Raw genomic sequence first — 27,958 nt, 5'->3', positions numbered from 1 at the left:
ATAAAGGGATTGGTTTTGATATAAATATGACATTTAGGATTAACCAGTGAACCTCAAACCAGTTTTTCTGTGTTGGGTAATCATAACTTGATCTTTACTCAGAGAAAGAGCTTAGGAGTTGTGGAATCTTAACCCCATTATTGCATTTTGCATTTCCTTCTCAATAAAGAAAAATACACTGAACTTTCCAGAAAAGGAGACTAGGGCTAAGTAGCTGACTCCTTTCTGAAGGACTATGAATTTTATTCAGACCCTCAATAGCTTGTTGTGTGTTCCTTGGCAAGTTGTCTAATCTTTTTTATTCCTTCCTCTTTTCTTAATTCCAATATCTACTAAATCATCGTATTTTCTTAAGAATTGGTCTAATCCTGTCCATTTCCAACCTCTCTATTCATATACAGGTTCTGTTGATTTTGCTCCTGGGCTATGGTTGTGATCTTCCCTGCTTCTAGTCTTTTTCCTTTGCTGAACATCCCTGCATGGTCACTTTTTCCAAATATTCTTCTTCTCTAACGAGAGAGGGAACGACAGCTGTTAATTGAATCAGGTATAAGTTCCTTTACCTGGTACTCAGACTCTGTGGTTGGTTGGGCCCCTCAACAATCTCACCTAGTACTTCCCTGCTTTTAAAAATCATTGCCTCCATGGAAAAGAAGCTGCTAGTAGGAAAGAACTCTCAGGGTCCCCTGAAGCTGTGGGGGCTCCTATTGCTCCAGACTCCCACTCAGCCACTTAGGCGTCAATGTCTCTTTTAACTCATTGTAGCTACATTTTAGGAAGCTCTGAACTCTCAGACATTGATCCTGTTAGTCTCTGATCAAAGGTTGAAGTGACCTAAGTCAATGTTGTTCAAGCACAACTTGGGTTCCTTTTCAAAGAGAATAGCAGATACTGCAGAAGTTTGAGGTAGGTGAGGCTTGGGTACTCACCCATAGCCTCCCTTACAGGTTTTAGAGAAATCAGCTTTCAGACCAAATTTTGCCCTTCATTAGCAAGCAAGCGCCTAAACAGTTCTCACAATTTGTTCTGTAAGCTCAAGGAAATCCCATTTCTTTTTCCTCATAGGTGAATGAAAAATTCATTAGAGGCAGACATGCCAAGATTCCAGATGCAGTTTTTGTTTTATCCTTATGCTTGCTGTTAGGAGTCCAACCATCCACAGAACTGGCTGGGGTATAGTCTCCAGTTGGGCTGGACTGGATTGTTTTATTCTGTTCATGCAAGAGTGAGGAGTATATCTGAAATATTGTAGCCACTGTCTGTGTGCTAAGAACCTTTATTTTCAGCAGTGAAAGTCCATTTCTAACATGTATCATACCTCTCAACAGGTCACTGTTTTCCCTAATAGTAACTCCTTTCAACAGTCCGTCACCTGGCTTATACTCATCTACATTTAGATTTGGATAATAGAAATACTTCCAGCAGTTGCCTCTGGCATGCTGAGTCGAGTGCTATCTGAACCCCCCTAGCACTGGACATTCTTGGTTAGAATGCCAGCTGACCACCTAAGTTGTGGTATCACAAACATAATATCACATGGCATATGTTGAAGTATTTTAGGTAAATTTTAGACATCATAACCACATAGTTGGCAGACTTTAGTTTTGCAGACTAAATTAGGCAGGAGAAATCTCTTTTCCAGTTTTTTAGAAATGAATTTGTTGCCAACTACAGTAAGAAAGGGAGTTTTTTCATAAAGATTCCAATGTTTGGCTTCCCTGGGAAAACTGGGATATCCAGCAATCCTGGGTCTACATTTCTTTATGGCAACTTTCTTCTGGTGCCAAGCAGCAGGGGCCTGCCTTGGACCTTGGTTGGAGGGTACTGACAGTGGGCTCCAGGGCTTCACACAGGGTCCAGCACTCCTAAAGTCTCCTGTCACAGAGACTGAGTATCAAGGGCCCTTGTCACTGAGACTGTAGCTGTTGGTTTTCAGGACCCTCTTTTCTCTATTGTATTCCTGCCTGGCTGCTGTAGGTGTTTTGAGTTTTTGACCCTTGCAGCTGTCAGTTTTTCTTCTTGGCTCCACACTTGTGCTTTGCTCATGCCATTTCTTTGTCTGGAATTTGTTTCCTGTTGGGCTTCCTCATCCAAGTCTTCACCTCATCTTCAAGGCTGGCTCCAAGGCCCACTTTGGAGATAGTCTTCCATGACCATTATGTTTATAGCTCCTCTGCTTTTATACAGACAATGTGTTATTTGATTTTATACATTGCATTTGATTTTGCATGTTGTTTTATTGTTTATTGTTTTCATATGTTATCCTACCTAGGTGTGACTATTCTTTTTTTTTTTTTTTTTTTTGAGACAGGGTTTCACTCTGTTGCCCAGACTGGAGTGCAGTGGTACAATCATGGCTCACTGCATCCTCGACCTCCTGGGCTCAAGTGATTCTCCCATTTCATCCTCCTGAGTAGGTGAAATTATAGTTGCATGCTACTGCACCCACCTAATGAACCATCATGCCCGACAAATATTGGTAAAGTCAAGAAACATGTCTTCTCCTGTTTTATCTTTGCCACTGTAAAATGTTTATGCTTATCCCTGCAGCCTTCTTGCCTTGCTTATGAAAAGGCAGTGAGTAGCTTATTGATCTACCTAACAGTTGTTGTAAAGAATATTCATACATGGTAAAAAAATATGAGTCTTATAAATATGAAAGTAATATAAAAATAGAGGCTGGGCATGGTGGCTCATGCTTATAATTCCAGCACATTGGGAGGCTGAGACAGGAGCTTTGCTTGAGCTCAAGAGTTTGAGACCAGCTTGGGCAACATAGAGAGACCGCATACCTACAAAAAATAAAAACAGATTAGATGGGCATGGTAGCACATGCCTGTAGTCACAGCTACTTGGGAGGCTGAGGTAGGAGGATCGCTTGAGCATGGGAGGTTGAGGCTGTGGTGAGCCATGATCATGCCACTGTGCTCCACCTTGGGTGACAGAGTGAGACTCTATCTGGAAATAAATAAGTAAATAAAAATAGGTCTAAATAAGAAGCCCAATAAGGCCCAACCAGAAAGTTTAAGTCCCTTTCTGGAGTCATAATAGTCTAGGTTGGGTAATAGTCTAGCCTTAGGCCTAATCACTGTTAACACTCAGATCTTGCCCATGAGTCCTGTGATTTTCCTAGTAGATCTGCCACTCTCCAAATCAGATAACCATACCTGCAGATCCTCCTCAAGGCTTAGTAGCATTCACACCTCAAAATAAGACCGTGACTGATGTTACTGAAATCGTCCGTGCCAATTATGCAAAGGTGATGAATGCACATTAAACTACTCATCAAGAGCCAGGGTGCTGGAGATGCTGTGTCATTAACAAGGCCATGCAGAAAGCCCTCTGCTGGCGCACCTGTTTGGCATGGAGGGTTGATGTACCTAGACGACAAGCATCATGTGCAAGGGCGGTGCTGGTGAGGCCAGGGAGGTGATGGGATCGGGGAATGAAAAGTAAGTCATTCAGTAGGGAGCTTGCCATCTGAATCTGAGAGTAGTGATATAGGTAGGGCAGAAGAGGAAAGGGCAGTCAGGTTTACCTGTTATGCCGAAGGACTTTGACTTTTTCCTGAGGGGACAGGGAGCCTTGAAAGACTTTTTTTTTTTTTTTTTTTTTTTTTTTTTTTGAGACAGAGTCTTGCTCTGTCACCAGGCTAGAGTGCAGTGGCATGATCTCAGCTCACTGCAACCTCCGCCTCCTGGGTTCAGGCGGTTCCCCTGCCTCAGCCTCTAGAGTTGCTGGGACTACAAGCATGTGCCACCATGTCCAGCTAATTTTTTGTGTTTTTTAGTAGAGATGGGGTTTCATCATGTTGGCCAGGATGATCTCGAACTCCTAACTTTGTGATCCACCTGCCTTGGCCTCCCAAAGTGCTGGGGTTACAGGTGTGAGCCACGGCGCCCAGCCTGAAAGACTTTTAAGGAGGGTTCAGTCCTGTGACATAGAAAGGCCTGGTCGCTGGAGCCTGGATCTGGGGAAAGAAGGGACATGGGAACTTAGGAGGCTGCCGCAGAAGTCTTGGCAAGAAGTAATGGTGGATTAAATGAAGGCAGTGGCTGTGGAGAAGCAAAGAAGTGGATGGATTCAGAAGGTGTTAGAGCCTTTTTGTTATTAGGATGACAGCATTCTTTGTTGTTGTTGTTGTTGTTTTTCTTAAAGTAACTTTTACCCATATCCTCCAGTTATTCCTGGAGTCAGGAGATGGACTGGCTAACCTTATGTGTAGCCTTTGATTCCGTGTTGCCTGAGAAATGCCCATGGTTTTGGACCCAAGTGAATCTGGCTCCATTCCCTTTGGCTGTATAGATGTACCCTTTAGGAAACAAGGATGGCTTTTCACTGTTACTGTTCTGCCACCTCTTTCTAACTGTCATATGCAAGCTATCTCAACAGAATATACCAATTTTTTGTTTATATAACATAAGCACACTATGTACTTTGCTCAAAATGTTCTGTTACTGAGTGCATACAGTCTATATACACATCAGCCATACATAGGAGCAAATTGTGTATTTATTCTGTAGTCATAGAGGGAGTAGATGTTAGGATTGGTATTTTCTGCTCCTGAAATTTTTGTTCTGAGTTTTAAAGACATTTAACCATCTGTTTGAGACTTTAAAGTGAGTGTTCAAAGTGGAAGCTCTGAATAAATATATGAATCATGACAGATATATTGAAAGGGTATTGTCAGTAATAAATTGCTACTATACATCTTTTTCAGCTGTTTCTCTAACTTTTTAAAATGTGTAATGTAAGCAGGTAGTATTTTTAAGGAAGTGAAAATAGATCTAACGTTAACTATGGATTTTTACCTGGATTATGTCTTTTAGGAAGAGACGTTAGGGCGCAGAGTTGCTTCAATTGCATTTAAAAGAATCAATTTTTCCTTAAAGCAGCCTTTACCTGTATCCTTGATTTATAGATGATATGTATTTATTTCATATTATCATAAAATCATTTTAATAAAAATGAAATGTTGGATTCATCATTGAACTTCTTTTTAGAAATACAAATTAAGTTGAAATTAGTAGCTTTAAAAGCTTTATCATATATATATTTTTTCCAGCAGATATAGTAGATGCTTATAAATATTTTAATTCACCTAACTCTTCTCTAAGAGAATTAATTGTATCTTCTCCCACCCACAGGACTGGTTACAGAGATTTCTTTTCATAAGACTTCAGTGTTCTGGCTGCAGTATAAGAATTAAAAGGGCTTTAGAATTGGAAACATATATGCATATTAAATTATATAGCATTTAAAAATATATACTTTTATTCAATATGAACATGAGAGTAGCAGTTGGAACAAAGACTCCATTTGTCAATTTTCATTTCTTTTATTTGTAGTTGAAATCCTGTTGGGAGTACCAGTAAATTTAAATATAAATAAAATGCAACATTCAATATATTTCTACTCAGGAAACTGGTTACAATGTTATTAAGTCATAATTGCATAAGCTAACCTTATAGGCCTACAGCAAATGCTAATACATTTTGACCTTGGTTTGTACTTGAGGTTGTTTTTTGGTAATTGCTGTCACCCTGATAGCCAACAAAGGGGACCAGCAAAGGAAAAGTATATGAGAACGATTTGCAGGGGCTCAGACTGCACAGTGCGCTGTGGTGTTTTGAGGTGTTGACTACCTGTTTTTGTTACTACCCAGCAGCTCACTATCAAGCAGTCCTTGACCTGGCTGTCATTGATAGGTACACTAGTCTTGAGTAATTGGTACTTTAACTTATTAACTACTTTTAACCATTATGTAAAAATGAAAGCAAGAATAGTGCATTAATAATTGCCAGGCATTCCCTTCTGTACTGTATATACAGATAGAATTTTTGCACATGTGCCCGTATGTATGTATAAGTTGAGTATCCCTAAATCAGAAAATTTGAAATCCCAAATGCTCCAAATTCTGAAACTTTTTGAATGTGAGGTGACATTCAAAGGAAATGTTCATTGGGACATTTCAGATTTCTGGTTTTTGAATGAGGGCACTTAACTAACTTAGTATATAATGCAAGTATTTTAAAATGAGAAAAAATCCAGAATCTAAAACATTTCTGGTCGCAAGCATTTCGGGATGCTCAACCTGTACAGTATGCCTAATTAATTCATCTTCTCATAAAATTAACTTCTAGTATATAATGAGTGTTTAGAAAAATATTATTTACTTCTACAATCCATTTCATCTGTACTTATGAAAATTGTCCAGAAAAATCAGTCTTTGCTGACTAAGGTTTTTTGCATACAGACAAGCTCAGGCATGTTGGCTTTATATAAGACCCTTTATATTTAATTTGGTATACGAAGCTTTTGCACTGGCGGGCTTGTGGCCCATTACCAGTGATGGTGTTCCCCAAGGTGTAGGGGATGACAGAGGGCAGGTCTGCCTTTTTTTTCCTGAGAAAGCGCCATAGACATGTTTGGAACAGTTCGTCACCACTGTAAAGCTCACAAAGAAGAGACATGCTCAAAAAAATCACAATTTATAAGCAATAATGTCTTACATAAAATAAAGGTGATTTTTTTTTTTCCCTTTCAGATTTTGGGGTAAGTGCGTTCCTAGCAACAGGGGGTGATGTTACCCGAAATAAAGTAAGAAAAACATTCGTTGGCACCCCATGTTGGATGGCCCCTGAAGTCATGGAACAGGTAAAAAATAAAAACAATAAAGTGACTTTTTGATGGACACAGTACAATCGTACAGATCATTAATACACTAACATTTCATTTGTATCTAGCATTTTGGTAGAATGCATCATGTAACTAAGATTTAATTCTTGATTCCTAGTTAATTAGCAAACTAACATAAAAGTTATACATCGGCCGGGCGCAGTGACTCAAGCCTGTAATCCCAGCACTTTGGGAGGCCGAGACGGGCGGATCATGAGGTCCGAGATCAAAACCATCCTGGCTAACACGGTGAAACCCCGTCTCTACTAAAAAATATGAAAAAATAGCCGGGCGAGGTGGCGGGTGCCTGTAGTCCCAGCTACTCGGGAGGCTGAGGCAGGAGAATGGTGTGAACCCGGGAGGCGGAGCTTGCAGTGAGCTGAGATCCGGCCACTGCACTCCAGCCTGGGCGACAGAGCGAGACTCTGTCTCAAAAAAAAAAGAAAAAAAAAAAGTTACACATCAACAGCTGTGGATTTCTGACATGATATGGACTTGATGATGTGTAACATGCCTCTGTATGATTGTTTTTTTTTTTTCCTGCTTTCTTTCTTAGGTGAGAGGCTATGACTTCAAGGCTGACATGTGGAGTTTTGGAATAACTGCCATTGAATTAGCAACAGGAGCAGCGCCTTATCACAAATATCCTCCCATGAAAGTAATTACAATTGGAAATACTATGTCGGGGTTGAAATGTGATTGGATGGAATCAGTTTTCTAATTCTCTTCAACATCTTCATCCTTCTCTTAGGCCCAAGGAGAATTAATGGAGGAACGCAGCCAAGTTGAACATTGTCTGATTTTCTCAGTGGACAGAATAGGACAAAAGTAGCATAATTCCCAGCTTTGAAGCTTGCTTTATAGTCTCAGCACAGAGTTGAGAAAATAATGTGATCAGATTGGTCGATGGAGGTTGATAGCTATGACAAATGCTGGTCATTATTCTTTTGATAGCAGAACAGCACTAGGTTCCCAAAGAAAATCTCAAAATAGATTATGGTGATGTCATCTCTGCAAATGGATTTCCCAGATTTTCAGGGCTTTTTTTTTTTTTTTTTTTTTTTTTTTTGCTTTTTAAGTGGACTACAACATTTTTACCCCTGCTCTCATAGTGTAATGTTGGCAACTCATCTGATGTAAGAGAGCCACAGTGTTTTTAGGATGCTATTTTCATGTTTCTGCTGTTCTTTTAACTGGCTTATACCTCATTATTGTTTTTAGTTCTGAGATAGTGGTATCAGGGCTAATTTACCCAACTGGATTTTGTTTTGAGGCTGAAATAGTTTAGTGAAATTATAATGCTGTTTTACATAGAGTATGGTCTATGATTGTTTCATGGTTATTGGAAAACTTTGGGAGGATTTATTTTAAAAACCCAAGAATAAAAAGTGAGTTTTACTGATTAAAAGAAGTAATATACTCATATTGTAGGAAGTTTGGATGTGCAAGTCAGACTAAAGAAGAAAAACAATCATCTGTAATCTCATCAACCACAGACAATCTCTACTAAGGTTTTAGTGTAATTCATTTTATTGTTTTATATATATATATATATATATACTTAACATAGTTAGGATTTTAGTGTATATGTGTGTGTGGATACATATACCGGATTTTGCTAGCAGAAAATTTAAAATTGAAGTATAAACAATTGAAGTGACCTTTTGGAGAAAAAGCACTGAAGTAACGCTGAAGGATTTTTTCCTTCATTCAGTTTTTCTTTCTTCATTTTCTTTCTTTCGCCTCTTCTTAGTGTTTCCCACCTGAATTCAAAGTCGCACTCCCAGCCTGAAGTCCTCTAGGACTTTTCTTCAGAGTTCCCAGTCCCCTACTTTCTCCTGTGGGCTTTTATCCTCCACAAACAATAAGCTGTCACTTTCACGCTTCAGCTATTCACACATCTGAAAGTGTTTGAAAAGAGGCTTGACATGTATAGCATTTGCATAAATTAAGGATGAATTATGCATTAATGAGGTTTATTCATCGTACAGGCTAGTAGTTTTCTACACCTTCCATGTTTTTTTTTTAAAGCAAATAATTTTGAAGTTAGTATGAAAGAGTGGAATTTTTACCTTTTTGATTTAAAGTTGTATTTTATTTTGTTTTGTCCCCCTCCAAAAGCAGCAAGGACTTTGGATTTGATGACAGTTTTTAGCCACTCAGTTATATTCTGGCTATCCTTCAGTGTCTTGCTCTCAGTTTTGCCAAGTCTTTTAGCAATTTTCTGTATGTTTTCTCTCTTTCTTTTTTTAAAGGAAATCATGTTACCTCCTGGGATGTTGTGGTTTTATTTTTAGGGCCAGTAATGTGTTACAGAAGCCTTGAGTACAGGCAGTTCCTTACTTATGAATGACCTGTACACATGAACAGTCATGCCTCTCTGGCCCTCTCTCTCCCCCACCCGCTTTCCCAACCAGCCTGTGCTGGAGCTACGTGCTCCTTGAGGCGATACATGAGCCAGTTCCCAGAAAGCTCTGTCTGGAATCATTCTTAGTACATAGAGCAAATTTTGTAAATTCTGTCAATGGAATAACAAAAAGGTTAAAGGGGGCATGAACAGGTTTGCAGTGGCAATGAATGCTTTCAATACACAGTTACTGCAAAGTTAAAATCATGGGAAAGCACTTTGTATCTAATCAAGGATGGTTTTTTACACTTCTATGAAAAATTCAAAACTAGATTGTAACAATTGCTATACTGAGATTCTGAGATTCTGTCTTCATGTGTGTTTCTGCTGCAGGTGTTAATGTTGACTTTGCAAAATGATCCACCCACTTTGGAAACAGGGGTAGAGGATAAAGAAATGATGAAAAAGTACGGCAAGTCCTTTAGAAAATTACTTTCACTCTGTCTTCAGAAAGATCCTTCCAAAAGGTAAGTGAAACTTAGTGGATGAGTTAATGACCTGGTTTGAGCCATGACAAAGCTTTGTTTGTAGATGGGGAAAGGCTTTATGAGGACACCGGAAAGGTATTTCTTGTCTGGGAAACCCTGCTCTGGTCCCCAGATTTCCAACTTGTTAGTGGAAGACAGTGTGGGTCCAAGAGGGAAAGAAGTGGGTGAAGAATGAAGGAGAGGCAGAGGAAGAATTGTGGCGTTAATAAGATTCACTGTGCTTGTTAGGTGTGGGCTCTGTCATCAAAGGAAATGAAGTAAAAGAGAAATCAAAAGAAACTGGCAGTGCTGCATTCAGAAGCTGAGCTAATATTCTGCACTGTGTAGGTTGAGCTGACCTCTCAGGATTTGAATATCCTGCTAGCTCCAGTCTAAACTAGGCAGAGCTATTGAATTTTACATGAGCTTCCTGTTAGTTGCAGAACAAGTTGTTGGTGCTGTTTAAAAGATTATCAGTAAAGAAGATGGAGGAGATTTTTTTTTACCCTAAAAAGATGAATCATGTAAACAGAAGCAAATGGCTTTAAATTAACATTAGTGTTTCCTATTTATTCTTGGGTTATTGCCCTGCACTGTAGTGTGTCTGCTTTCTGATTTCCTTGCTTCCTTCTTAATTTCTGTGACTTTGAAATATCCTGGTTAGTGATCACGGAGCCCTCTGTTCTTTGTCACCTAGAGGAGATTGTTAATTATGTGAACGGCCTTGCCTAGGTAAGGTCCCTTTGTGGGTACGTGGTTGTGTGTTGCGTTATCCTAGCACAGACCACGAGAGGCCTCTGAGAAGTTCCTGTCTATCCTAATCTACCTGAGGATCCAATTTGTTCCTTATATTTTAAAATGTGATAACTGACCTCTCTTCTGAAACTTCTTTTTCAGGGAAGGACTCTTCTTTTAGAAGTGATTCCTTTATTTTGATCTTAAATTTTTATGAAACTTGTTAAGCCTTTACACAGTAACTTACTGTTTGAGTAGGCAAGCCTTCTCTAGATTAAACATAGTTTCCATAATTGTACCCATTCTTTGTAGCTGCTCACTTCATTCCTTTACATTTACTGAATTTGCCTTGAATTTTTTCCATATCAGTCACTTTTCTCATGCTGCCAGGAATGAAGACTGCTATTAGCCATCTTGAATTATTTATTGTAAAAGGGATGATTATTTTGTCATACCTATGTACTATTTCTACGTAAACATCTCGACTTGTTTTTCTTCCAAAATTTTTTGATCTTTCATTGAGATTATTTATTCAACCTCCATTTGGGTGAAATGCTCTTAGACTCTAATTTTGTTTTCCAACATTTGCTTATTTTCCCGTTGAATTTGGTGTCATCTTCAGTAAAATTTTTTGACATCTTCAAGAAAACAGAATTTGATCCTTCATAGCCCAGCAAGAGAAGTTCTTGTCTTTCCAGTTAGTACTGGATTATTACTGACGGTCTTCCTGATTCTTGAATGACAGTAATTGAGATTCCACCTAGTGGTTGTGATTTGTAATGTCACACAATTCCCGCTTTTTAAGAAAATTGTTCTTCAGGGTAGAATTGTTAGTGTACTTAATGATATAATAGTATATTTCTTTAGGAGATTTGTATGTGATTTGGTCAAAACAAATTAGATTGACATACATTATATTTAACAAAACGTTTTTATTTCTTTTCTTTTTTTCTTTTTTCTTTTTTTTTTGAGACGGAGTCTTGCTCTGTCACCAGGATAGAGTGCAGTGACGTGATCTTGGCTCACTGCAACCTCCGTCTCCTGGGTTCAAGTGATTCCCCTGCCTCACCCTCCCAAGTAGCTAGGACTACAGGCACATGCCTCCACGCCTCCACGCCTGGCTAATTTTTTTGTATTTTAGTAGAGACAGGGTTTCACCATATTGGCCAAGATGGTCTCCATCTCCTGACCTCGTGATTTGCCTGCTTCGGCCTCCCCATGTTCTGGGATTACAGGCGTGAGCCACCGCACTCAGCCGATTTTTATTTCTTAATAATCTTGAAAGTCTTTCTGGATTTTATTCATTATATGAGTTTAAATATCAGGTTCCTTCTACTCCACCAAAAAAAAAAATATATATATATCCTTTAGAGGAGAGTCGTATACCATATGTTCAAAATCTTCAAATCTTTCATTCAGAGACTACTCTCTTAAAAACACTGTTGATGTACAAAGCATTAATCGTTTAAGGTCTTCTTTTAGATATTTTCTCTGTAACTTAATCAGTTCTCACTATTGTGCAATTGTTCTTACCAAACAGCTGTAGACTGTTAGTGGCACATCACCTTCCCAGGTATCTCTTTCTTACAATGAAAAGACACATAGGTTGAGTTTGGCGGTGGGGTGGCGGGCAAAATCTATTACCTGTAAGAATGGAAAAAAGCAACATTGTTGAATTACTTTTTAGATAGGTTGCAATTTCAACATGTGAATCCATGACTAATTTGATAAGTAAACCTTGAATTCTTGCACAATAATAAAAGAAACCAGGAATATTTTCTACCTTTGCTTTTGTCATTCAAGAGTTCTTGCCCTTCCTCTGTCCCCTTTCTATCCCTCTTTTTATGCTTGATTCAGATGCCGCATCTTCCTAAAGTTAGGTACCTGTGGGTGGGATTCCTCGCTCTACTTTATCAAGATCCGTATGACTTAGCTTTCTTGTCTGTGCAATGAGCCTTAAAATACCCACTTCATAGGATCGCTCTGAGGATGGGAAGAGAGAATACACTTCAAACACATAGCGCCATGCCCAGGGAGTCTCTAAGTACTCATGAGGTTAAGATTGCCATTCATTATTTGCCTTTTATTTCCTGACCAAGTGGAGTTGTTGAAACTTTTATGCAATAATTACAGTATATCGAAAATATATCTTTTGTAGCACTTACTACACTGTGTACTCTTATTGATTTACACACCCCAATTCCTCAAAAGTTTGTAAGTTTTTTAGGAGAACTTATGCTGCTTATCTTTATATCCATTGTCTGGTCTGTATTATATGCTCAGTACCATTTCTTGAACAACTAGAGATGATTGGGAGCTTGCAATTTGGGGGTGATTTGGACCCATTGAAGAGTGTTTAATAAACAGAAATCAGATTTGAGTAGGTTGAAGAGTGAATGCAAAATTTTTGCCAGTTTTTATTATTTCTGTTGCCTAAATGTAGATCATCTACCTGTAATCTGAAAGCAGTTTGCTTGTGCCAAAGCCCTGGTATTGCCGAGTACCTTACGAGCAGTGAGTGAAAAAATATTGTGAGAAAACAGTGACCAGTACAGATTCACTCATATGCATCAACTCTCAGGCTGCTGAGAGTAGGCTGTGTTTTTTTTGTCAACCTTGAGAGCTCATGGGACTTTCCTCATAAAAGAGAGCTGGGGTGTTGCAGCCCTTTGGTTTGTCTGAGTCTGTGTTCTACATCGGCGTAGACAGAGAGTTGCTTATATTTGCATACCAGAACATCTTGCTGTTTCTTAAAAATAAAAGAACCTTAATCTTGTAGACTACAGGCTTTGTGTGGCTAGCAACTGTAAAAAGAACCAACTTTTTTTTTTTTTTTAGCAACAAGGGGGATGATGTTGCATTGATAAATCCTTAAGAAAGGAATATGACTTGAATATTTCTTTTGTGGGGAGTGGTGTGGGGAGGAAAGCAGCTCTGCTTGAGGTCAAAGGGCTGTTGGAACTTATTAATGCAAATTGTTAGAACTATTTAAACTATATCATATTCATCTAGAGTCTTTTGAAAATTATTTTAAGTCTCAGTGGACTTTGGTTCATCCATATGTATTAGCTGAATACTTCAAGAGATTTTCTTCTGAGAATGTTGTTACTTGCATACTGCTGCATTGTTTTTAAGGATTTAAAATTGAATCATCATTCAAAGGCTGGACCGTTATTTTGGTTACTGGTAACATTTTAGCATTTCTCATGAAACTGTTGGTACTTACATTGTGCTGAATTGTTTGATATTTGCTAGTGGCTATGTAAGATGTGACTGTGCTTGCAGAATTTTCTCCTGTAGTATTCAGCTAAAAGGTAGGTGGCGCTGGTGGTTCCACATTAGCCAGGCATTAGTAGTCACTATGGCATAAAATAAAAATAGATAAATGAGGAAAATAAAAAACAAAAAACCCTGAAGTCAAATGGGCAGCAGGCACCTCTGCTTTTCTCACACTTTCTATCACTGTCTTCCCTCTGTCATTTTCTTTCTTTCTTTTTTTTTTTTTTTTTTTTGCGACAGAGTCTTGCTTTGTCACCCATGCTGGAATGGAATGGTGTGATGATCTGGGCTCACTGCAACCTCTTGTCTCCTGGGTTCTATTGATTCTCCTGTCTCAGCCTCCTGAGTATCTGGGATTACATGCACCCGCCATCACACCTGGCTTATTTTTGTATTTTTAATTGAGATGGGGTTTCACCATGTTGGCCAGGATGGTTTTGAACTCCTGACCTCAAGTGATCCGGCCTCCCAAAGTGCTGGGATTACAGGTGTGAGCCACCGTGCCTGGCCCCTCTGTCATTTTCTTAATTTCTTCCAGTTTATCCCAAAGCGATAAACACTTAAGCTGATTTGAGCAAAGAGAAACCTCTGATCATTCTCTGTGTAAAGTTGGAATTACCTATTACTTAACAAGCCTATAAAAAAAGAAGGCAGGTTGTTTAAACCAATTCTGTTTTGTTACCTGATTGTGTTTTTGTACTTACTGATGAAGGCTGAGAGTGGAGTGGAGTGCAGAGAAAGGAGTTTCCTTTGCGGCATGCTTTTCCCTTTTACATTGTTGGTTACCATGGCAATGACCTTGCTGGAGAAGGCGAAGTATTTTCCCAGCCCTGTATCTCAAGGTATCCTTGGTACTTCCCAGCTTTCTCTCTACATCATCCTACATTGACCCTTTGTGTGTGGGAAGGAGGATTTTTGGTGGGGGTATGGTGCAGAGGAGACAGGGAGGCACTTTGCTTCCTTACGTTGGCATTTCCTCTGTCCTCTGTTTTTGCTAGCCCAAGTCTCATTTTTATTAAGTCTTTCTCCGGTTCCCCACTGTATTGAACAGATGCTTAGATTTTGGTGCTAACTGAATCTAGCTCCAGGAGTTGTAGTGCTGTGTCCAAATGTGTAGCAGCATCACTTTCCTTCATATTTGATTATAGTATCAAATTGAGCTTTAGCAGTTTCTGTTCTGTGCTAGGTATTGGAAACATACAAAGGAATCCTATGAGGTCCCTGCCTTGGAAGGACTCGTATCCTAGTGGAGTGAAGCGGGGAAACATAGGAACAGATAAATACATGATGGGAATGTGGGTAGCATGGAGCATGAGTGCCAGTTAGGGAGCAGTGCCTTCTGCTTGCAGGAGCTAGGAGAGGTATCTTTGAAGATGACATTTAAATTGGCTCTTGACTGATGAGCGAGGGTGTGCCAGTTGGTTATGAAAAATTTGGAAGCAAGAAAAGCAATGTGTGCGTTGTCACAAAAGAGCAAGAGATGAGTGAGAACATCGTTGCAGTTGAAAGGTGGTATCTCTTGGGGGTGTGGGGAGATGAGGATGGAGGAGTCAGGGCCTAGAAGACTTGCTTCTGTCTCAGGCCACTGAAATGCATCAGGGTAGGTAAAAGAGGATCAGATTTTTTTTTTAAGATGCTACTTTGGGAAGCAATGGGAATGATGGATGATGGGTTGGAAGTAGCAAGGGAGAAGTAGTGAGCCACTAGCTGGCGGGGGGCTGTTTTGTTTAACTATATTAGCCAGAGATGATGAGGGCTTCGAACAGAACAGCGGCCTTGAGTTTTTTTCATCATTGTGATTTTCATAGGGTTCTTTTCACATTTAAAAAATTACATCCAAGTTATTTTGTATGCTTCTTAGTTTTAAAAATGTTGTTTCATGTTGTGAGGTTCCCAAACATGATATTTTGGTCCATTTCGGAGTCCACTGTAAAGTGGTTCTACTACATGTTCCCTCAGGAGCCCTTCTCCTTCCTCCAAGGTATTTGAATGTGCTGCTGCCCCTCTTGCTGTCGAGCAGCACACTCTGCTCTTACCTGCTAGATTGTGACTTGTTGGAGGTATTATTTATGTCTGCCATCTTCACTGTAGTATGCCTACCACCTAGCATAATGCCTGACAAACTGTGGGTGCTTAGTAAATATTTACTGAGAGAATGAAAGGATGAATTTGGAGTAGCTAGAGGCAAAAACATCTGCTGGTGATCAGGAAAAGTATACATTAAAATAACAACCAAAGTTGAATCATGTGAAAGAGTTATGCTATAGTGTTTAGTTCTAAGGCCTGTTTAACAGGTGCAGATTCATGGCCTACCTGTTGTTTAGACCCTTAGTTACTCAAAGCAATTAGCTGGTAGATATGGAGATCCAGGGTTCTTTCTCAGATACCTACCTGCAACCAGTGCTGCACTTGAAATACGAGGAAAAAAGCAGTAATGATTTAAACAGAAAATTTCTTTGCACAGAAATAGTTTCTGGGGCCCCTGTAGACTTACACAGTTTGTGTACTGATGCACTTGATGACGTTTTCTAATTCTTTCTATGCTTGGGTTTGATCCCTGGGAATATTTTAGTGGAACTTCCTGATTTCAAAGCAGCAGTTTCCAGTTGTTACAAGCATGAGGATTCCTTTTAAACTGGCCCCACCCCACCCCCTGCTACAATATTATTTGTGCGTTTGGTAATTGTTGCCTAAGATAATACCTAATGATACTCAATAATGCATCCCTCCTCCTCTCTCTCCCATTATCTTATTATGAAACACTTAAAAAATATGGAAAAGATGAAAAAGTAGTGCATTGTTTACTTCTATACCGTCACCTAGATTAAACAATTATTAACATTTTCTATAATTGTGATATTTATGTTTTATTTGCTGAATTCTGAAAGTAAGAGACTTAATACTTTAGCTTGGATTTCTTATAAACAAGGACATGTTCCTACCTGACCACAGTACTTTTCCACACCTAAGAAAATGAAGAGTACGTTCCTAAAATTATCTAATATTTAGCATATTCACACATCTCTAATTATTCCCAAATGTCCTTTGTAGCTTCTGCAGCTTCTTTCTCAAGCCCAGGATCCAGTCCAGGGCTGTGTGTTGCGTTCGGTTTTAATGTTTTGTAAAGTCTGTTGAGTCTAGAACAATTCCTTCAATCTCCCTGAAAGAGATCAGACCAGTCGTCTTGCTCAGCACCCTACCCTCTAGTTATTTGATTCTTTCTCATGGCTGCGTTTTTAGAAGGAACTATTGATGAAGGAAAGTATTCTTTGTGTAAGAATGTCAGTCAGTAAACAAGGAAGATAGAAGTAGGAACTCAGTATTCTGCTACTTCCTATGAAATAATTATTGAAGGCAAAGATATGAACACAATTAGCAGAAAGGTTTTCAGGAACAGGATCTTCATAAAATGTCAAAGTATTACCCAACAGAACACTTGCTAATTGCAGTGGGGGAAAACATGACCTTTGCAGTGGAGAGATTTGGTGCCTGGGGGGACTGATGGTTAAATTTAGCATCACTAACAGTGGAGTGACCTAACAGGACCTGCCTCTGAGGTGCTGCTGTAAGAAGTGTGTGCCATCATCTGTGAAGTATTCTTCCCCCAAATGCTTAATTAAATCTCCTCAAGCCTTCAGACCTAACTTAGAGTTTACAGGAAATACGGGCTAGAGAAGCAAGTTGAATGACACCATGAGGAAATAATCACACCATCTAGTAATGCTTCTAAATGAATTTGCATTTTATTAATCACGACGATCACATTTACCTTCACCTGGCAAACAGCAGTCCATATGCACTTGAGACAGGTTTATTGAGCAGGCAAACAGAGCGTGGACACGATGTGTAAACCGCTTGCAGTACCGGCTGCTCTTGGGGAAGCATGGAGCACAGTAGAGTATGCTTTCTTTGACAGGGTCATATTGTAGCTTGTATGGTTTTTTAATAAATATAGAAATTTACCTCACAGATGTGTCAGTCTGCCACCTTTTAGAAACACTGAATTCACTTAGTTAAGTGTAAGGATGAAGGATGGAAAATTGATTATGCCCCAAGCACTTTACATACAGAAGTTTATCTGTTTGGCAGTAGAGAACTAGAAAATTGGCACAATTTAATTTGGTGCCAGCCTGTGATTAATTTGATTCCGAGTTTTGCTATTCCTGAAATTGGTCTTCCAGAAATACTCTTAAGGTTAAGTTGTTTCATCAAGGCAGTGCATTTATTAAGTGGTCATTGTTTCAACTCTAATTTATTATTGATCTTTCAGGCCCACAGCAGCAGAACTTTTAAAATGCAAATTCTTCCAGAAGGCCAAGGTAACATGCTTAAAAACCCAAGTAAAGCTATTTTGAAATCACTGTGAATTTATATGTATCGTATTTGGTGTTAAACTGTTGGGAATATTTGTTTTGCAGAACAGAGAGTACCTGATTGAGAAGCTGCTTACAAGAACACCAGACATAGCCCAAAGAGCCAAAAAGGTAAGTGCCATTAGCCTTCATGACCCTGTGGGAACCAGTTCCCAGGGAAATGAAACCCATAGAAAAATTGGAAAAACATTTCCACATATGCAGGATATGCCATTCAGAGGCTATCTCATTAGTGATTACTCAGATAACTGCATTTGCCTTTTCGTTATCTCAGCTAGTTGTTATACATTTGGGTGTGGAACAATTTAAATCTCAAATGATTTCATTTTTCCCTTTATCAGCTTTGCTTTAAGAAGGTCAGAAAGGAGGGGATGTGATGAGGTTTAAATACTGGAGAGGTAAAATATCCTTGAACATCTTTCCTTTGGGTTTTACAGAAGAGGCATGATCACTTGTTAGATACAGTTTGTAACGATGAAGATAAAAAGCACAACTTTTCATGGTTTGAATAGCTGTGAGATAGCATTCTTTCCTCATAAAAGATCTATGGTCCCTTTTTTAGTTTACCTTATGTTAACTAAATTATGGTAATGATTAGCTGAAAAATTTTCCATTCTAGGTTTGAGATTTTTAAAATGGCATGTATGTATGTATGTATGTATGTACGTACGTATTTATTTATTTATGTATTTTTCCAGAGACTGACTTATTTGTAATTACAGATTTCATCGTGGTTGAAACCTAATACAATTTAACCTTTGGTTTGGTTTACTTTGGTTTTTAAATTATATTAGATATTTATAATTAAACATATGTATATAGTAACATATTTTAAAAAGGAGGTTCTTTCCCCCCATTTACAGTTACAGAGAAAGCTGACGTGAATCTGTGTTGTCTGTGCTGTAAATAAAAATGGGAAAGAAATGTGCTTTAGGGATTTTAATCTCATCTTACCAAGGTATACATAACTGAATGTTAAATTCCAGATATTGCCTTTTCTAAAATATTCTGTAGAAAATGCATTACCTGATGCTTTAGAATTGTTTTAAACGGATTTTCAAGTGGATTTTAAGAAATGTCCCACTCTCTGAAGGTATCTGAGCTTCTCTCCTGGACCAGAAGAATTCTGTGGGGTGGGCTGGTTTCTGGACTGTGGTTGGGGAGGACTGATGTGTTGACTTTGGAGATATGAGCCCAGTTGGTCTCTGAGGGGACAGGGAGCACTGAGCAGATGGTCCATCAGAGTGGAATATCTGAAGGGGAAGCACAGAAAACCTAAAGCTTTCGTTTGAGGCCACCGGAGTTTGAGGACTCCTATCAGAAGACTGGAGGAGATGCCTGGGGAGATTCCCAGGAGTGTTGGAGTCTAGCATGGGGTCTTTTGATCAAGTATTTAAAATGTCAGCCAGAGTTGAAAACGCTGTTTGAAAGCCATTACCTTATATAGTACCTGTCCTCAAAGGACTTTTTCTTAGTTTTGGGTCCACACTTCTTTTGCTGGAAGTGTCATGTGATCCTATCCTGTTAGCTGGTCCCTGAGAGGTGTTTTCCAGGCCGCTTTCTCTCTGCAGCTTTGGCCTCACACTCCAGCTCCTTGGTGAGTGGCCTGCCAGCCTCCCTATCACAGTGACTCCAGAGGGCCCACCTTCCCTCCCAAGCCTAACCTTCCTGTGCTCCGTATTTCTTTCCAAGCCCCCCAGCCTCAGAACCCTGGGACTATATGTGAGCCCTCCTCCCCTACCCTGTCTTCCCCATCTAACCATTCTCCACATCTTCTCTACGATTCCCGCTGCAATTTTGGTTGAAACCTTTTTCTCCACTATTTTTAACTGGACAATTGAAATAAATTTCTAACTGTTCTCCCTCCATTCCTCCTTTCTGTTCTTTCTTAGGCATTTCTACAAGATTAACTTTCTGGTCACATCACTTAATTGCTCAAAAGTGGTTTCCAAAATTAAACAAAAACAACCAGAAGAGCAAATAAATGAAAAAATAGAAATTTAAAAAATAGTTCCTGTCTAACAAAGACCAAGATCCTTAGCCTTAAATTTATGGCACTATTTCAACTTCCAGTCTTACATTGTAACCTGCAGCCAAACCGAACCATCTGTGGTTCCCACTGTGTAACCCATACTTTCCTTTGGAGGTTTTTGAAATTTGAAAAAATGAAGAATCTGTTCAGGTTGTAACCTTCATTTCTTTCTTTTTTTTAAAAAACAAAAACAAAAACAAAAAAACTTACTTCGCCAGTCATGGTGGCTCCCGCCTGTAATCCTAGCACTTTAGGAGGCTGAGGCAGGCGGATCACGAGGTCGGGAGATCGAGACCATCCCAGCTAACATGGTGAAACCCTATCTCTACTAAAAATACAAAAATTAGCTGGGTGAGGTGGCGGGCGCCTGTAGTCCCAGCTACTTTGGAGGCTGAGGCAGGAGAATCATTGAACCAGGGAGTCGGAGCTTGCAGTGAGCCGAGATTGCGCCTTTGCACTCCAGCCTGGTGACAGAGCAAGACTCTGTCTCAGAACAACCACAAAAAACAACAAAAAAAACTTACTACGTATTAGTGTGCTGTGCGTTCTGAACCCCAGTTTGCATCTATCTTAAACAATAAGCAACTAGAGTTCTATGAGATGTGATTTTTCAACCATGTCTTCTGCTGTTTACTTACTCTTTGCTTTTAGATGAACCTTAGGTCTTGTTCCATCATCCGTCCCTTCAAATGCAAGGTGGCCGCACAGCTCAATGTCACACAGGAGTAAAGGGAGGATGCAAATTAGTTCTGTAAGCATCCTAGAGAAAAGAGAGTGGCCTGTTTTGATGTTATCCTGGCTCTCTAGTTCCATAATATTGGCTGTTTTCCCATAATAATTCTAATTTTAATGAGCAATTGGGTTATCAGCTACACTCCACCCCTCACCTGTGGGTTCTTTGGCATACACTGCCCAGGACAGCATAGATCATGGTGCATTTCTCATTCATAGTAAGTGCCCACAAATGTTTACTGACCGAATGATCACGTGCCAAGGAAAAGCCCTTTGAAACTGTTTTCCACTCATTTGAACCCCCAGAATGCTTGGCATACATGTGTTCCTAGGATTCCTTTTAGTAGTGGGCAGTCTCCCCGCATCCCCCGCTCTGGCTTGTGATTCTGGTAAACAACCATGATCGTCCTTACGGAAAACTTCGTGCAGACATGGCTGGTAGAAAGTAAATGTTATTTTAATCACCCTGTGCACTGAAATGAAAATCTTTATTGTAGGATTCTCTGCTTGTCTTAGGTTGTTCCAGTGTTTAAGTAACTTTTGTTTAAAAATTGATTCAGGGGAGTTGTTAGTTTATTTGTTCTTAGACTGTCTTGATTGAGATCTCAGCCATTCTCCTGTTCACTATGGCGCCTCCCAGTGGATCTTGCTCTGGTGTCTGTGGTATAGATTGCTCCTCAGAGGCTACTCGTTGATGTTGATCCGTTGATTTTTGTCTTATCAGTTTGCTGTTTTTCGAAGAGAAACAGACAGTCCATTGAGTGTTTAAATGACACCTGGTCCTGTGGGCAGGGCTCTTGGGCACGGAGGCAACCATGTTGATGAGAAATTTGCTGTCATAAGCAGCATTCTCTTCTCCTCTCTTCTGGTCACCAACATTAAGAGATAATTTTCAGGGTGCATTTTTCTTTAATATGAACAATTTTCATATTTAAAGGAGAAGAGGGGCTGATATTGTGGCTGGCTGTTCGTAGAAAGTCCCATGGAGCCCACCAGTGCTGTCCTTTAGCAGGAGAGAAGCATAGGCCCATCATATTCATGTTTGGCCAAAATGTGATGTTTTTGTTGCAATCCACATAATTCCATGAGGGTAGGTGATCTTGTCTTCATCCGGATTGACTCCCCTAAATTATGAAAAAATAGAAAATGGAAAAAGTTCGATGTGGCTTCTTTGGTAATTTATTATGCAAAACAATTTTTTTGGTGTGTGTGGTAATTGTAGAAACTGAGGATATTTATTTTCTTCCTACAGGCAGAATATTTGGTCCATTCTGGGTTCTTTTGCTGACATTGTTATTTAGGGATCATCTTGATTTTCTTTGGCTCTAATTTTTCTGTTTGTGAAACAGCAATTCTGTCTGACTCCAGGCGTGTGGTAGAGGGTAATATAAGATTGGATGTTCCTGGACCTCAAGACACTCTATATATTCTAAATGAGAACATGCTAATAATGACCCGTGAGAATAGAGCTAAGTGCAGCTGTATAACTTTTTTTTTTAACTTTTTAGTATCTTCGTGCATGAGAATAAAAGGCGTCGTAGCCATCACTGCCTCTCCTGTGACTTTCTGAGGGACCTGTCTCCAGCCATATTTTGGGGTTTGAAAGCTTAACCATGTAGTGTTCCATCTTTTACTGTGCTGAGTTCACTAGGTGAGGAAGGGAGTCAGTGGCTTGGTTAAAATTGAATGTAGATATTTAGGGCTGTGTGCATCTTCTTTTTTTTTAAAATCAAAATCAGTTATTATTATATCCTTTTCTTTGTATTAAAGACAGTAACAAACCTGCATGTTATGCACATGTACCCTAGAACTTAAAGTATAATTAAAAAAAAAAAACAAAAATAAAACCAGTATCTTGCTATTTTTACCCATGTTTCACATGAACTCTTTTTTTTTATTATTATACTTTAAGTTCTGGGATACATGTGCAGAATGTGCAGGTTTGTCACATAGTGCCATGGTGGTTTACTGCACCCATCAACTCATCATCTGCATTAGGTATTTCTCCTAATGCTATCCCTTCCCTAGTTCCCCATCCCCCTAGAGACCCCAGTATGTGATGTTCCTCTCCCTGTGTCCAGGTGTTCTCATTGTTCAGCTCCCGCTCATGAATGAGAACATGCGGTGTTTGGTTTTTTGTTCCTGTGTCAGTTTGCTGAGAATGATGGTCTCATAATCTGTGTGCATCTTCTGCAGGAACATTTAACCCTCAGAGTTGGCTGATGTCTAAGTTTTACGTCAGTGATAACATACTTGAGGCACCACACACACTCATATTCATGTGCTTTCTTTGGCTTTCTAAAACCAACATATGGGTTGGACACAGTGGCTCACACCTATAATCCCAGCACTTTGGGAGGCCGAGGTGGAAGGATCCCTTGAGGTCAGGAGTTCAAGACCAGCCTGGCCAACACGGTGAAACCCTTTATTTGCTAAAAATACAAAATTAGCCAGGCGTGGTGACACTTGTCTGTAATCCCAGCTACTCGGGAGGCTGAGCAGGAGAATCACCTGAACCCGGGAGGCAGAGGTTGCAGAGAGCCAGGATCGTGCCACTGCACTCCAGCCTGGGTGACAGATTGAGACTCCGTCTCAAAAATAAATAAATAAAAAATAAAACCCACATATGGCAGGACAGAGGGCAAGGGGCTTGTATGCAAATGTCTGAATGCTTACTGCTCAGCCAAAAAACATACTGGCCATAGGAGGGAATGAGGAGGAAAAATGTAATAGGCAGTTCTTTCCCTTCTTATGGTTGCCTGTGTTTTCACTGGTAGTAGATTTACTGGAAGATTATTGCTTGTACTTTCTTAATCATGAAATTAAGTAAGCAATTAACTAAACAGTACAAAGTTTAGTCATTATCAGAAGGAGGTAAAGGGGATCACATCACTGCTGTCTCTGGGTGGAACCACTGTGAAGTGGAAAGACTGGGATGTTGTTTGCAGGTCCCAGAATTTCTGATATCAGGCTATAAGATGGGTTTCATGCCAAGGACCCAAGGCCCTTGGCCCTATTGGATTCACCGATTTGCTTAGGTATCAGTGGGTAGGAATATTTCAATTCACATTTATTTAATACTTACAAGTACTGAGAACTTGTCCTGTTTGTTTTTACCTTTTTTTTTTTTTTTTGAGATAGGGTCTCGCTCTTTTGCCCAGGCTGGATGAAGTGCAATGGCGTGATCTCGGCTCACTGCAACCTCCGCCTCCCAGGTTCAAGCAATTCTCCTGCCTCAGCTTCCTGCATGGCTGGGATTACAGGTGCCCACCACCATGCCCGGCTAATTTTTGTTGTTTTAGAAGAGACGAGGTTTCACCATGTTGGCCAGGCTGGTCTTGAACTCCTGACCTTAAGTGCCCCCTTGATCTGGGCCTCTAAAAGTGCTGGGATTATAGGCATGAGCCATTGGTGCCTGGCCTGTTTTTACTTTTTATTATGAAATAAATTTGGACTTACAAAAAAGTTAGAAAAATTGTGCCAAGAATTTTCATATATGTTTTCTCTTATTCTTTATTTTGAAACATTCCACAGTAGGTTGCAGACAGAATGCCCTTTACCTCTAAATATACTTCACTGTGTATTTCCTAAAATCAGGGACACTCTCTTACCTAAGAACAGTACAGTTTTCAACATTAGAAAAAAGAACATTGATGTAATACTATTATTTTTTAGATCTTATTTGAATTTTGCTACATTTGCCAATTTTCCCATTCATGTCATTTATCTGGTCCAGGATTCAGTTCAGAATTACTGAGTTGTTACATCTCCTGTAGTGTCTTTTAATCTAAAACAGTGTTTCTTTTCCCAACTGGGACTCTTTTGAAGAGTATAGGCCAGTTATTTTATAGAATGTCCCTCAGTTTGGGTCTGTGTGATATTTCTGAATGATCAGATTCAGTTTATGCACTCTGATAGACATACCTCAGAAGTGATATTGGGTTCTTCTCCGTGTATCGTATTAAGAGGCACATGGTATTGATTTATTCTTTTACTGGTGATATTCACTTTGATCATATGCATAAGGTAGGACCTGCCAGTTTCTTTATTGTAAACACAAGTATTATTTCTTAATAGGATGGATTTATTTACATTCTTTGATTACATTAAACATTAAAAGATAAAGTGAATATATTTACTGTATTGAATCATTAATCTTTTTTCAAGGAAACATTTATGCTTTATGTCATTATGGCTGTACATTCATAGGCTATTAATGAGGAATTTTATTAATAGATAGAATGATAGAAATCTTGTGTATGAAAACACCTTGTTGGCTGGGTGTGGTGGCTCACACTTGTAATCCCAGCACTTAGGGAGGCCATGATGGGAGGATTGCTAGAGCCCAGGAGTTTAACACCAGCCTGTGCAACATAGCACAATTCTGTGTCTACAAAAAAAAATATTTAGCTGGGCATGGTGGTGTGTACCTGTGGTCCCAGTTACACAGGAGGCTGAGGTGGGAGGATTGATTGAGCCCGGGAAGTTGAAATTGCAGTAAGCCATGATCACACCACTGTACTCCAGCCTGGGCAACAGAGCAAGACCCTATCTCAAACAAAATCAAACCCTAAATGACAGTAGACTGGATAAAGAAAATGTGGTACATATACACTGTGGAATACTACACAGCCATAAAAAAGAACAAGATCATGTCCTTTGCAGCAACATGGATGCAGTTGGAGACCATTATCCTAGGCAAACTAACACAGGAACAGAAAACCCAAATGCCACATGTTCTCACTTGTAAGTAGGAACTAAGCACTGAGTAAATATGGACACAAAGAAGGGAACGATAGACATGAGGGCCTACTTAAGGGTGGAGGATAGCAGGAGGGTGAGAATCGAAAAACAACTTACTGGGCACCACACTTATTATCTGGGTGATGAAATAATCTGTACACCAAACTCCCACAATGTGTAATTTACCTGTATAACAAACCTGCACTGTGCCCCTGAAACTAAAATAAAAATTTTACAAAAACCAAAACAATACAGACCACTTTGCTAGCAGATATAGGCAGGAAGTGGAGGTGCACCTGCTGCCCCAGTCTCTATGCCTGGTCTGGAGGTAGCAAGAGCTATATCTATATCTTTTTTTGCGTGAGCTGCCTAATCTCTCTGAGCCTAACCTATAAGGCAGAGCTGACAATCCTTACATTGTGTTGCCGTGAGGGTGAGAGATGGTCTGTGCAGGATGTCTGGGGCTGTGTTTGATACGTAGTGGGTGCTCAGTCAACAGTGGCAGGGTGATTGTCATGTAAATAAGGAGAATGATTATTGTGGCTACAGAAGACTGGACATTTTAGAAGTATGTAGTGAAATCAGGAGTGAAGAGAGTGTCCTGTAGGTGGGGTGGGGTGCAGATGAGTATTGAAGGTTGTTTCTGCATTGCCGTTGCTTTGGATGAAATGGAGGAAAAGCCTATGGATGCCTACAGAAAGAAGGAAAAGAATTACAGTAGTTAGTTCATTGCCATTGCCTATTCACCTATCTCCATGTTTTCTTTTCTGATCCATCAAGGTGCTGGCAATGGGTGAGAACCAGAGCTTTCTTTCACTACAGCAAATCCTCCCTGCCCTGAGAAGGGGTGTGTGTGTGTGAAGAGCCTAAGTGTAGTAAGAATTAAATAGAAACACAGCCAATATTCTTTCACAGCTTTCAGATCACTTTCTTTTTTTTTTTTTTGAGACGGAGTCTCGCTCTGTCGCCCGGGCTGGAGTGCAGTGGCCGGATCTCAGCTCACTGCAAGCTCCGCCTCCCGGGTTTACGCCATTCTCCTGCCTCAGCCTCCCGACAGATCACTTTCATATAGGCTTCCATATTTGTTCCAAACAATTGTTCTTGAAGACAGAGCAGGAGTTACTGTCACACTTTACAGATGGAAGTGTGAGAGGTGAAAAAGGACCTGCCCAAAGTCACATGGCCAGTAAGCAGGAGTGAACTCCAGTTCTTATGCTCAACCTGTGCTCTTTCCACCAAATCATACCTCAGAATGAAGAAGAAGAGAAGGGAGAGGACAGGAAGGAAATGTAGGTGGAGAGGGTAGGCAAAGTTAAATGGCATATGCAGGAAAATGGGAGCGCATTTGTCATTCTCAGAGTGAGTCGGCCACCATTAGTACGAGGAGGATGTCTTTGCTATTCACAGGCACTAGGAGATGCTGCAGGCATCGTTGCAGGAATCTGGGAAGTTTGCCAGGATTCTAGCAAGTGTAGAGGGAAGGAGGTGACAAAAAGGCTTTGGAAATTCTGTTGGAGAGAGAGATGGCTAGTGAGAGTTTGGTTAGCATTGACAGTTGTTAGATAGTGTCAGAAGTTCAGCTTTTCACTCATAAAGTGGCAAAGGTAATAATAGCTATGTTTGGGAGTACTAAATTAGGTAATACATAATATAATAGTGGTTGGGGCAAAATAATAAATGGCACAGGTTATAGCAAAATTTTTTATAATCACATATATTGCTTTTATTACTATAGTTATTATAGTCAGTATTGTTTTTGTAACATTTATAATTGTTGCCACAGCTGTGGGCACCACTGCTGCTGTACCCATTTCTGCTGCTGCTAGAACAGCTGCTTCCATTACAACCGCTGCTACCAGCAGTGGGCACTCAGGTGCACGTGATACAAGGACATAGCACACACCATGAAACTCACCTTTCTGTGAAGAACGCACAAACGTCGCAAGACATGCAAAATTCAAAGAGTAATAGAGAATAAGTGCTTTGGTATGTGGGCCTAGCATCTGTGCTACAGCTATGGGAAAGGTCATGAAGCTGGTGGATGGGGGACATGCGAAGGGGGAAGAGAGTAAAACAGTATTTATTGTGCACCTTTATGCATCCGGCTAGATGCTTACTTCACATTGATCTCAATTATTGCAGCCATACAACAGTCAGGAAAGTCCTGAGTATAAGATATGTTAAATAGGATAGGCCAGAGGATAAGATACATTAGACTATTAAGAATGATTTTTAAAAAGCTATAAATATTTTGAAATATCAGCAGAAAAGGAAAAACAAACTATTAAAAGTGAGTTAAGCTATCCCTAAAGGGTTACAGGATTTTAAGATTGAGAAGAACCATAAATATCTCCTGGTTTGCCATGCTTCTGTGTACAAGCCCGAAAATGAAAGCCTAAGGTTGAGCCTTAACCACAACTGCATCATCATGTCCTCACAGAGTCTGAAGCCAGTATCCCAGTTTTCTAGCATTTGCTTTCTTCTTTTAGTCGATAAAGAGGGAAAATTACTC

The 27,958-nt window shown here is 39.8% G+C and overlaps 1 protein-coding gene across 1 annotated transcript in view; it reads left to right on the top strand.

Moving 5' to 3' along the window:
- The window catches only part of STK39 (serine threonine kinase 39), a 300,851-nt gene that overhangs the window by 100,127 nt on the left and 172,766 nt on the right, over positions 1-27,958 (top strand). Inside the window, exons 10-14 of the mRNA XM_011960610.1 lie at positions 6,548-6,657; positions 7,235-7,336; positions 9,419-9,552; positions 17,837-17,885; positions 17,985-18,050. Coding sequence (XP_011816000.1) covers positions 6,548-6,657; positions 7,235-7,336; positions 9,419-9,552; positions 17,837-17,885; positions 17,985-18,050 — 461 coding nt within the window. The remainder of the gene's footprint in view (positions 1-6,547; positions 6,658-7,234; positions 7,337-9,418; positions 9,553-17,836; positions 17,886-17,984; positions 18,051-27,958) is intronic.

The sequence above is a fragment of the Colobus angolensis genome, unplaced genomic scaffold, assembly GCF_000951035.1.
Source record: "Colobus angolensis palliatus isolate OR3802 unplaced genomic scaffold, Cang.pa_1.0 Scaffold517, whole genome shotgun sequence".
Taxonomy (NCBI): Eukaryota; Metazoa; Chordata; class Mammalia; order Primates; family Cercopithecidae; genus Colobus; species Colobus angolensis.
The sequence above is the reverse complement of the archived record's forward strand: the minus strand, read 5'-3'. Positions and strand labels throughout refer to the sequence as shown.